This window comes from Corylus avellana, chromosome ca5 (genome assembly GCF_901000735.1).
Source record: "Corylus avellana chromosome ca5, CavTom2PMs-1.0".
NCBI lineage: Eukaryota > Viridiplantae > Streptophyta > Magnoliopsida > Fagales > Betulaceae > Corylus > Corylus avellana.
The window spans coordinates 32,611,417-32,623,554 of NC_081545.1; the positions used below are offsets into that span (position 1 = coordinate 32,611,417).

The 12,138-nt window shown below is 37.8% G+C and overlaps 2 protein-coding genes across 2 annotated transcripts; both read left to right on the plus strand.

Annotated features, from left to right (window-relative positions):
- The first annotated feature begins 260 nt into the window (after positions 1-260).
- LOC132182345 (pentatricopeptide repeat-containing protein At5g39680) lies at positions 261-2,894 on the plus strand. Its single transcript, XM_059595564.1, has one exon. The coding sequence runs from the start codon at positions 359-361 to the stop codon at positions 2,489-2,491; it is 2,133 nt and encodes a 710-aa protein (XP_059451547.1). The 5' UTR covers positions 261-358; the 3' UTR covers positions 2,492-2,894.
- Positions 2,895-3,704: 810 nt separating this feature from the next.
- Positions 3,705-11,595, plus strand: LOC132180734 (granule-bound starch synthase 2, chloroplastic/amyloplastic). The gene is made up of 8 exons (XM_059593651.1): positions 3,705-4,530; positions 5,672-6,215; positions 7,200-7,264; positions 7,512-7,589; positions 7,689-7,799; positions 8,186-8,230; positions 8,934-9,107; positions 10,290-11,595. The coding sequence occupies exons 1-8, from the start codon at positions 4,147-4,149 to the stop codon at positions 11,244-11,246; spliced, it is 2,358 nt and encodes a 785-aa protein (XP_059449634.1). The 5' UTR covers positions 3,705-4,146; the 3' UTR covers positions 11,247-11,595.
- The last annotated feature ends 543 nt before the right edge of the window (positions 11,596-12,138 follow it).

The following is a 12,138-nucleotide window of genomic DNA, read 5'->3' on the forward strand; positions in this document are numbered from 1 at the left end:
AATCAATGATTTTTCTTCTTATACTTTGCAAAATGACAAGCCGTTTCTTCTAGTCTTTGACTTTCAAATTGTATACAGCAATAACGAATTAAATTAAATTCCAGATTTTCTCAATCATGAATTTCTTCAAGAGGAAATAAAGAATATCAAATATATACCTATAAAGTAGAAGGCTATTTTAAGATTTTTTTTTTTTGTTTTTTTCATGTTCACGTAAGAAGGAAGGAGGGATTTAAACTAATGATGTTCGGTTCATCAAATTACGGTCTTGCTGTATAGGAATTAGGAACGAGGGATAGGCCACCTTATTTTATAAACTAAATCAGGAGATTTGATTTGCAAAATCAGACCCGAAGCCATGCCCACTCCAAGACCACCAACGAGCCGTCAAGCTCCTCTCCAGCACCTGCCATTTCTTTTCAAATCAGTTCATAGACCCTCCTCTTCTCCTACTAACCCTATTAAGCTCTTGAAAAAATCAGCCGACGCTAAAAACTTAAAAATAGGAAAAGTAATCCATGCCCACTTGATCACAAGTAATCAAGCCTCCAAAAACTGCGACGTGTTTCAAACAACCTCGCTGATTAATTTGTACGCGAAATGTGATGAAATATCTACTGCCCGCCAACTGTTTGATCAAATGAGTGAAAGAAGTACAGTTTCGTGGAGCGCGTTGATGGCGGGGTATTTACAAAATGGGTTGGCTTTGGAAGTTCTTGGGCTATTTAAGAAAATGGTTTCAGTGGATAATTTGCGTCCGAACGAATATGTACTTGCTACTGCTCTTTCTTCTTGTTCTATTAGTGGAAGGGTTGAAGAGGGCAAGCAATGTCACGGGTACGTGTTGAAGTCTGGATTGGTGTTTCACCAGTATGTGAAGAATGCACTTGTTCACATGTATTCGAGGTGTTCAGATGTGGAAGGTGCTATGCAGGTTTTGAATACATTGCCTGGATATGATGTTTTTTCCTATAATTCAGTCATGGATGGACTTATGGAACTTGGGTATCTGAGGGAAGCTTTAGAAGTTTTCGGTAGGATGGTAGGTGAATGTAACGCCTGGGACAATGTTACATATCGTACCCTTTTTGGCCTTAGCGCTCGTCTTAAAGATTTGAAGTTTGGTATGCACGTTCATGGTCAGATGTTGAAGAGTGACCTTGAGTGTGATGTCTTTGTTGGTAGTGCCATTATTGATATGTATGGAAAATGTGGTAACGTTCTGAATGCAAGGAAAGTTTTTAATGGTTTGCAAAATAGGAATGTGGTCTCTTGGACGGCACTCATGGCTGCTTACTTCCAAAATGGTTACTTTGAGGAAGCACTACATCTACTTTCAAAAATGGAACTTGAAGATATTATGCCTAATGAATACACTTTCGCTGTTTTGCTGAACTCGAGTGCAGGTTTGTCTGCACTGAGACTGGGAGATCTATTACATGCACGTGTTGAGAAGTCAGGTTTCAAGGACCATACTATTGTCGGGAATGCTTTGGTCATAATGTATTCCAAGACTGGCAACATCAAAGCAGCAAATAAAGTCTTCACTGATACGATATACCGAGACTCCGTTACCTGGAATGCAATGATATCTGGTTATTCCCACCATGGGCTTGGTAAAGAAGCTCTAATTGTGTTTCAAGACATGTTGGCTACAGGAGTGAGTCCTAACTACGTAACTTTTGTTGGGGTTCTAGCTGCATGTGCCCATTTGGGTCTGGTGCGAGAAGGATTATACTATTTGAATCAGCTAATGAAACAAATGGGCATTGAACCTGGACTGGAGCACTATACCTGTATTGTTGGGCTTCTGAGCAGGGCTGGACTACTTGATGAAGCTAAGAATTTTATGAGATCTGCACCAGTAAAGTGGGATGTCATTGCGTGGCGTACTTTGCTTAATGCTTGTCATGTCCATCGGAATTATGGCTTAGGGAAGCAGGTTGCAGAATCTGTCATGCTCATGGACCCTCATGATGTGGGAACATATGTATTGTTGTCAAATATGTATGCCAAGGAAAGGAGATGGGATGGAGTTGTGAAGATTCGGAAATTGATGAGAGAAAGAAACATTAAGAAAGAACCTGGAGTGAGCTGGTTAGAGATAAGGAATATTACCCATGTCTTTGTTTCAGAAGACAACAAACACCCAGAGTCTAGTCAGATATATGAGAAGGTAGGGGAATTGCTGGCCAAGATTAAACCATTGGGGTATGTCCCTAATATTGCTTCAGTACTGCATGACATGGAGGATGAGCAGAAAGAAGACTGTCTTAGTTATCACAGTGAGAAGTTGGCCATAGCATATGGCCTAATGAAAACACCTTCGGAAGCACCCATACGTGTAATTAAGAACCTTAGGATGTGTGATGATTGCCATAGTGCCGCCAAATTAATTTCGAAGGTCACAAACAGGGTGATAGTTGTTAGAGATGCCAACCGTTTTCATCATTTTCAAGATGGTTGCTGTTCTTGTGCAGATTACTGGTGACTGTTACGATCATGTGTATATAAGCTGTTGGCACCCTCCTCTTGCGAACTGGTTTTTAAGAGTAAATTTTACATGGAATTTGTATAAGTGACATCATGATGACTTTCCAGTTATACGGCTGGCTGGCTGAGATATGGATAGTCAACTTCACTAGGCTGCTACAGCCCTGAGGCAAGGCCAAGTGGGAACATCAGCGACTCAGCTTGAGCAAATGGAAAGGGTACTAGTTTTCTACGTTTTATGATTTGATGAATCCAAATTTGCGCTCGGCTTCTTTGCCTTTGGTAAGCTGGATGGAGGGTTTTTTTCCAACTCCTGCAGCTTGGATATGTAGAGTCTCTGCAGCATATTTAATTTAGAGAGAAAACTCCACTTACTTCTTGATTTAATTTTTTTTCCTACACTTTCAAAATTTGCAATGTTTTAATCTTATCAACCTCTTTTGTTTGTCTTAATTGTTAGGATTTAACTGAAAATCTTTATTTTTAGAATTCTCTTTCGCTCTTTTCTTTTGTAGTTCTTCTATGAACTCAAAAGCAATATGGTCCAAGTGTTAGTGTACCTGCCTAAACCAGCATCCCACCAAAGGTGATCAGATCATCCTGTGGCTCAAACTTTGTGCAAAGAGATCGCAGTCATTTCAGACTTTTTTTTGTTTTTTTTGGGTCCAAAACCACAAAAGACACTACTACCTCAAAAAAAAAGAAAAGAAAAAAAGAAAACCACAAAAGATACTCAAAACTTTTCATGCGACCAAAAGATTAACACGTGTTGCAGGAAAGAGCGAAGAGAACAATAAACAATGAATTACTAGGGAGGACATGTGGGAAAATTCAAATCCAGAATCTAAGAACTGAATCAACTGAACATTATATGGGTTTAACTTTTCTTATTGATCCATCAGAATCTACACGTTTTAAATTGATGGAAAAAGACCTCTCGTTAGGTGGCTCCTCTGCCTCCTCATCCTCAAAAACAAAACTTCAATTATTTTCACAGGGAGAGAAGATAAATACTAAAAGCCACGTAACTGTGAATGACATTGACGTGGACGGTCACCACTCTGCCTCCACGTTGTCAAGTCATGTAAAGTAAGATGACATGTAGGACTATATTATAGGTGTCAAATTGTCAATCATTCTACAATTGGTGGTTTATAAAATAATATATCTTTCAAATAAAAAAATAAAAAAAACAATCATGGCCTTCGTAAATCCTAAGAGAGACAGAGAGGGCCCATACGGCCATGTTTGGTTGTTCTTATGCTCTTAGAGGATATGTGGTTAGCTGATAGTATGGACCGGATCTCTGCTAAAGCTGTTCTTTTGCTCCCAAATTCTTAAGCCAATTTGAGCCTCAAATACGCTTCCATAGTTCCCCATTCTGCGGCACCCATTTCAACGACCTTCTGTAGGGATTTTCCTGTTCCAGCTTCGTCCATTTCCTCTTCTTCTTCTGCGTTCTCAGTCACAAAATTCAGTTCTCAATCCGTCCCCGTCATCCCCTTAAAATTCCAATTATTTTCTACGCAACTGGGTTTCTACCTCTCTCAGTTTCCCCAACTGGGTGTCCCTCATTTTCCGCTTAATCGCTAACTTGTTGTGAAGCATATTAATTGTTGCTAGTTCTCTGAGGCGAAACCTCGAACACACACAATGGCCTCTATTGGGTCTCTCCCTTTTACCATTGAGACAAAGTCAGAGAGCTCCATGCTTCTTCACAGTGCAAACTATCGCCGACCCAGGTTCCCGTTCTTCGCATACCGGCCGACAAAGCCGCTTGATTCTGCTGGAAATACCGGTTTATCAATTGGGTATTCGAAAGCTGCGGGAGAAGATCATTCCAGTTTATCTTTAAGCTGTGATAGACGGATAGGTGGATGCAGCAGAGGACAGCAACGGAGAATTGCGCGTCTGAAGGCGACGGCCGGGGGATTTGTGGATGGTGAGGATGCCGGCGATGAAGTAGATGATGCGCTTCAGGCCACGATCGAAAAGAGCAAGAAGGTTCTTGCTATGCAAAAGGACCTACTTCAACAGGTATTCTTTGTGTATGTTTGTGTACACATACATACATATGGTAATTATTTATTTTGCTTAAGATTTTAATTCTGAACTCTAGTCTCGCTTCGTTTGGAAGTTGATTTTGTAAATAGCCGCTCAAGTTATTGGGTTCAGTACAATGTGTTGTCGTCTAAAAGAAAAATGAGAGCCAATTAGCCGTTATATAGCTCGCTCAATGAGATACTTTTTGGGTCCTACTGTGCCACATATCATTTAACGGGACTCCTTTAGGGGAAAAAAAAAAGAAAAAAATCAGATAATGTGAGCCACCCTTTAGTTCAGTTTTTGCATACACTGTTTGTTTCAGGAAGCTGAAACCGGTGTTTGCTTTATAAGGCTTTTGTGCTAATATATCAGTCTACAAATAATTAAAATAAGAGAAATAAATTCCCAAAACATTATGAAAGTTAGTCAAGTTGGCAGGTGAATTACTGTCGTGGCATGAGATCCAATTATCGGCACTTGTATTAGTTGTATCATGTCATGAAGTTGTTGCCTTGAGGTATTGTGGTATTGCCTCAATTGTTCAGACAAAATCCGGCCCTCATTTTTTTTGGAACTTCTCAGAACTGTTATTGTGTCTGTAGTAGCTTTGTCAAAGCTTAATTCATGCATCCTCATTCTTTAAGAGACCTTTGGCTTCTGTTTATGTGCCGTGGAGAATTTTGGAGTACTTTAAATCAAGAGGACCATGCAATTGGAAAATCATTTAAAGAAAGCAAGTTGTTTCTAGATATCATAGGCAAAGGTGCTCCTACATTGTATATCAATTGCTTAAACTCAACGCAATTTACATTTCAACAAAATGGTTTGGAATCGTAAATATATGTAAGATATAACTCAAACATATAAAAAGAACCCTTTAAAACCTAAGTCAGTTTTGAAATGTTTTAGTATTGTGAAAACCATGTTTGTACATTAAAAAATATGGAGTACTATAGAAAAACATGCTTTACATTTATGTGGTTTTTCTTTTTTCCACCTCTCGTCTTGTTAATAATCTATTGCAACAACTCTTAATTTTTAAAGAACTATAATTTTCTCATCTGCTTTATTTTCTTTTATATCAAAAATTGAATGCTCTTATCCTTTTCTATTTTTTTTTGGTTTACTGCAGATCGCTGAAAGAAAGAAACTGGTTTCATCTATAAAAAGTAGCATTATAAATCAAGAGGATGATGAAGTTTCTTATGAAGAAAGGGGCAAATCTTCTCCAAATCTGGATCTTGCTTCGGCCAGTGACCATACTGTTGATGACCATAATAGCAGTATTGCTTCCAGCAGCTATGCCCCTTTGGCTGTAGATGAGGTGCCAGAAACTCTAGATTCAGATAGTAGTGGTTTTGATGAAGTTAAAAAAGAATCTGGAGAAGGGGCACTTCTCAGAAAAACTTCCTCTGATGAAGACACCACCAAACAATTAAAAGACATTAAATCAAAAAAAGTGTGGTCAGATGGGCTGCCTTCTTTTCTTTCGAGTTCCTCTGAGACTTCCAGTGTAGTAGATGAAAATAATGAAATTTCAAATAAAACAAGTTTGACAGTGGATGGTGAGGCAAAAAATCCTGTGATTGAAGACGTCAAACCCCCTCCTTTGGCTGGGGCCAATGTTATGAATATTATATTGGTATCTGCTGAGTGTGCTCCATGGTCTAAAACAGGTACTGTGTTATGATCTTTTCTAGCTATAATCTTTATTGAGAAGAATTCCCTTTGATATGTGAGTTGAACCTTACAACTAATCTTTTGAAATGGTTATCCAAAAACCAAAAGAAAGAAAAATTGAAAAAGATTTCACTGGATATTTCTGTGCTTGTCCTTTTGTGCAATCTAAACTTGAGCATTATTCATATCTACACTTTAAGACAGTTAGAGAAAAAAATATCTGCTTTGTATGAAAGTTTGATGTGATTGTTTGTCATAATTATATTGCTTGTTTTGAAAATTTGAAATCGATGTAGGGAAGAAATTAGAAATGCACATGCATAGTTGTCAACTCAATACCAGCATGTCAGTTGGAACATGTTACTGAGTCACTTGATAATCAACCATTGAGAGTCTCTTACTGGACAATTTGTTGTGCTAACTCAGGGGTATCTTGGTAAATGTCAGTGAGCTCATCTAAGTAGTTAATGCAGTCTAGAATTGTATGATTTAACTCCGTATAAGTTAGTCGTATTAGCTCACATTTTGCTAAACTTAACACCTCACAGGGCTCAAAGGGGAGAGATCATGATTTTTTAACCCAAGGGTGGGAAGGGGGTGGGAGAAGACATACAGTCTTATTGTCGTGCATTCTTTTTTGTTACATGTACATGTGTTATTTCATTCTTAGTAATATTTGTGCAATAATCACTTTCTTGTTTTAGCGATTGACCTATCAGTTTATCTATTTCCTGGTTACCCAGCCTCTGTAACAGGTTGATCTTTGGGCCAAGTACCATCAATAGATTGTTTCTTATTGTTATCCTTGTTCTCTTGCTACATTAGCAGCTTTATAATGATCCACTTCTACCTGCTTGGATTTTTTCTTTTCCTTTCCTTTTTTTTTTTGGGGGGGGGGGGGAAACTTCTGTGCATGTGTGTGTCTGTATGTCTTTATCCTTTTGTATGTGACCTAAAGGCTGATTAACGAGTTTTGATAGGTGGGCTAGGAGATGTTGCTGGTTCTTTGCCAAAGGCTTTGGCTCGGCGTGGACATCGGGTTATGGTAAATTTGTTATAGCTTTTTATATAATTAACTGAAAATGGGAGTTTTGCCTTTTGGTTAACTTAATACGGGATGTGGGATGTGTTGCAACAAATGTTTTTATTTTATTTTATTTTATTTTTATTTTATTTTAAGATTGCCTCAATGTATAACCAGGGCCATTAAAAGCCTATTAATTTATTGGCTTGATTGCAAATGAATGAATTATGTTGTATCCTCTCTCTTTTGTTGTTTCTTTCTCACTTAGGTAGTAGCACCGATGTATGGGAATTATGCTGAAACCCAAAATACAGGAGTTCGGAAGGTGTATAAGGTGGATGGGCAGGTATGCAACAGCTGTATTGCTTAGCTGTAATTTATTTCCCTTTCTGAGTGTGTGTCTCAAACAATTTGTCATGGTGCAATTCTACTTTTGAGCTTGCAGGATATGGAAGTTAATTTCTTTCAAGCCTATATCGATGGTGTGGACTTTGTTTTCATTGAGAGTCCTGTATTTCGCAATTTGGAGCATAATATATATGGAGGAAATCGAATGGTATGCTATCATCTCTTATAATTTTAGCTTCAATTACTCTTAAGTGACGATCAGAGTTTAATTGATGGGCTTATTATTCTTGGTGTCTTCTATAAGATAATTTGTATTACTATGCCATGTCAGATTGATCATCTGAAACTACAAATTAAGAATTCTCATTTTTATCATCTCACCAAAAATGGTTTCTTGTATTTCTTTCTTTAACATTATAAGGAGTGTGCCAGGGCAGTTGTTACGTTTCATCCCCCCCCTCCAAATCCAATTAATAAACAATTTACATCGTTCATATTTTTTCTGTGAAATTCAATTCATATTTTTTCTGTGAAATTCAATCCTTCTATTGTCATTTGTAAGCATTCTGAGTCTTTTGCTTTCTTACGGTGCAGGATATTTTAAAACGCATGATATTGTTTTGCAAGGCAGCTGTTGAGGTATATTTTTAAGAAACCCCTGAATGGCATGATCAGTGGTTTTTTTTCCCATTAAAGTTGTTGTGCGAATTCTGGCAATTTTCTTTTCAGAACTTATTGCATAGCATATCTTAAGTATTTACAATGCATATGTGGTACTTAATAGAGATACATACAAGTAAGCGATTTTAGATCAGAAAATTATTTATTCCGTATCTAAACCCCATTCTTCACATTGGAAGCATAGAGAACAAATTATTCAATTTTTCATGATTTATAAGTTCCACTATGGGTTTATCATCTTCTAGGTTATGCTACAGAAAACCTTATGTGATTTGATCTGGTGGTGGTCCTCAATATCTGCATGTGTTGCTGACAACTGCTAGAAACAGCTGCTGCTACCCCATAGCAGTCATTCACACTGTGGCTACTCTGTTGTAGGCCATATGTATAGTCTGCATGACATGTTCCCTGCCATATTACATCAAAATTATGTGAATGTTGAGATACATAAAATACAAAGAACGTAGAATGTTGTTTATAAAGTACTGATCAGGAGCAAAATCTGGAGAAATGCCATGTACCACCAAAAGTGAATCGGAAAAAATGGCTCTTGCAAACATGAGTGGCTTCGTATCTCTGTCCCAGTGGCAGTTTTTTAGAGTTGCATTGCTGGTAGAAAGTCATCTATTTGTAATAAAGTAGAACTTTTGGTGATTACCAGGTTCCTTGGCATGTTCCATGTGGTGGTATCTGCTATGGAGATGGAAATTTGGCTTTCATTGCAAATGATTGGCATACAGCATTGTTGCCAGTATATCTGAAGGCATACTATCGGGACAATGGTTTAATGCAATTTACAAGATCCATCCTTGTAATTCATAACATAGCTCACCAGGTTTGTTCTCTGTTTAATATACTCGTTTGGAATCATATGAAAAAGCTGAAAACTTGTATATTATTTACATTGAGCAGCTTGACTTTGTTGTATCTCATACAACAAAATACTCTTGCATTTATGACTTGGACGTTAACATAGTGCTTACAGTGATTTTCAAAGATGCTCGCATTGCCTAAATGAGAAAGTCTGCCATGTTATTTGTTCTTTGTGGCAAATTGGCGTGGTCTACAGTGCCCATAAAAGAATCTGCTTGCCTACAATCCAATAAAATAAAAAAGGATTTAGTCGGGCAAGTTGCTATTGGTTGGGTACACCGTGGACATTGGCATCTTTCTACTTACCTTTGTTTGTGCATGCAAAGACAGCAATATTGTCAAGAGTTTGCATATATCTGTTTCAAAGTAGTCAGTAATGCTCTTATGTTCTACTTCAACATTGGTTACTGGAAACACTACCTTTAATAAGAATGCATAATGTTAATTTGAGCAGACAGTGCAACCATAAATATTATTCCTTTGATACCATAATATACTTGATAGCTTTTATTGTCTGCATCTATTCACACGTGGCTAACCATTAAGTTTTTAATGATTTCAGTACCCCCCGATTCCGAGCAAAAGAAGATCATGTTATTCTTGATAATTAATTTAAACTTTGCATGGTAACTAGGAACTAGATATCCAGATTGTTGTGTTCTTGAACCAAGGGCTAATACATTTTGTTTCTGAAACCCTTGAAACATAGGCAGTAGAACAACTGAAGGCCTTGCTAATCCTATTGGAGCTATTTGGAATCCGGTTGAAAAAAAAAAGAAAAAAAAAAAAGCAATATCTCAAGAAATTTAGTGAAAAAACTAAGGACGTCTGATCATCCTGTATAAGTTGAGTCATTCTGTTGCATCTTACACTACATGTAAAAACATAACTTGATCCCTCAGAGTGGGTAGATTGCACACAACAGAGCTAGAACTACTTAGTGAGATGGAAAGATGACTCAGTTATTCTGGTTCTCAAGTTGATTGCATTCGTAATATTAGTAATAATGTCTAGCATCGTTATCAAAATCCACTTTACAGTTGTACAATAAAAGTTCAAATATATTTTCTTGAATCAAGATTACTTTTTATAGATGATAAATTGGAACTCTCACTGATTATGTTGAACTTCTTATTTTATCCAGGGTCGGGGGCCTGTTGCTGATTTCATCTATGTCGATCTGCCAGAACACTACAAGGATCTTTTTAAATTTTATGATCCTGTAGGCGGTGAGCACTTCAATATCTTTGCAGCTGGTTTAAAAACAGCAGACCGCGTGGTTACTGTTAGTCATGGATACTCCTGGGAGCTTAAAACTCCTGAAGGTGGTTGGGGTTTGCATGGTATCATAAACGAGAATGACTGGAAATTTAGGGGTATTGTGAATGGGATTGATACAAAAGACTGGAACCCACAATGTGATGTTAACCTGACATCTGATGGTTACACAAACTACTCCCTTGAAACACTTAAAACTGGCAAGCCTCAGTGTAAGGCAGCCTTACAGAAGGAGCTTGGTCTGCCCATCCGGGAGGATGTCCCTGTGATCAGCTTCATTGGGAGACTGGATCACCAGAAAGGTGTTGATCTAATAGCTGAGGCAATCCCATGGATGATGGATCAGGACGTGCAACTAATCATGTTGGGCACTGGCAGACCTGACCTGGAGCAGATGCTCAGGCAGTTCGAGAACCATCACCATGACAAAATCAGGGGCTGGGTAGGTTTTTCTGTAAAGATGGCTCACCGGATAACTGCTGGTGCTGATATTTTGCTCATGCCATCAAGATTTGAGCCTTGTGGACTGAACCAACTATATGCTATGAACTATGGGACAATTCCAGTTGTGCATGCTGTTGGTGGGCTGAGAGATACTGTGCACCCGTTTGATCCATTCAATGAGTCAGGGCTTGGGTGGACATTTGACAGTGCTGATGCAAATAAGCTAATACATGCATTAGGAAATTGCTTATTGACTTACCGAGAGTACAAGCAGAGTTGGGAAGGACTCCAGAGACGAGGGATGATGCAAGACCTGAGTTGGGACAATGCTGCTCAGAATTACGAAGAGGTCCTTGTTGCCGCCAAGTACCAATGGTGAATGTGTTTAGTATTTGACAGGTTCAAGTCTGTCTTCTTCCAAGCTCTCTATGGAAGTCGGCGAGCCGGTCCCGAGTACTTCCATGCCAGAGTTATGTTGGGAAAAGAAACTTGTGAATTGTGTTGGGCGTAAATATGGTTGGGAGATATTCTTTGTTACCATTTTTGAGACTAGTAAAGGAGTTGAAAACATTACATTGCGTGAATTATATGGGCCACCTTGACCTTCTATTTTGTACCTCGAGTACAATGGATGTCTCTAACCAATGGAAGTGAAATTCAATGGTTATGTTCTCTTTTTGGCAAAAGATGGGATGAATAATGGCCAAATGCAAAGGCTGATGACATTATGTTACTTTTTGTAGTTATGGGGACAATGATTTACAGGAAAAAAAAAAAAAAAAGACTATCAAAGCAAAGAATGTTTTGGGGTCATTTCCCAGAGGATGTAGATCTCTTTAGAAAATATTTTTTGCCCGAATTTCAAAGGAATTTGAGCACAGAACGAGAGTAGTGGGTATTGAGATATCCTAGTAAGTGGGCCTGTTACCCTCGGAGTCCTATTTGGACACCCTGACACTTGCACCTCTTCTGTTTTAATTGTTTTAAGGAGAATTTAAATAAAGAATTATAAGAAATCTTGATTTCATTATTTATCATATTGGGATCCTCTCCAACTATTCTAAAATTATGTTAATTGAGTCCGTTTCTTGCATCAAACGGATTGAAAAATATTACCTATTAAAAATGTAGCATATTACCAATAAAAATTGAGTTCTTATGCTATATGTTGTTATAAAAAAAAAAAACAAAAACAAAAAAAACAAAAAAACAAAACAAAAAAAAAAAAACTCTAAGCTTAAAAGTTGTCTTTTGATTTTACGAAAAAGAAG

Bases quoted from the DNA above. Each gene is read 5' to 3' on its own strand.
- LOC132182345 (XM_059595564.1), top strand. From the start codon at position 359: ATGCCCACTCCAAGACCACCAACGAGCCGTCAAGCTCCTCTCCAGCAC.
- LOC132180734 (XM_059593651.1), top strand. From the start codon at position 4,147: ATGGCCTCTATTGGGTCTCTCCCTTTTACCATTGAGACAAAGTCAGAG. The intron at 4,531-5,671 runs GTATTCTTTGTG...GGTTTACTGCAG, and splicing joins AAAAGGACCTACTTCAACAG to ATCGCTGAAAGAAAGAAACT. The intron at 7,265-7,511 runs GTAAATTTGTTA...TTTCTCACTTAG, and splicing joins GGCGTGGACATCGGGTTATG to GTAGTAGCACCGATGTATGG.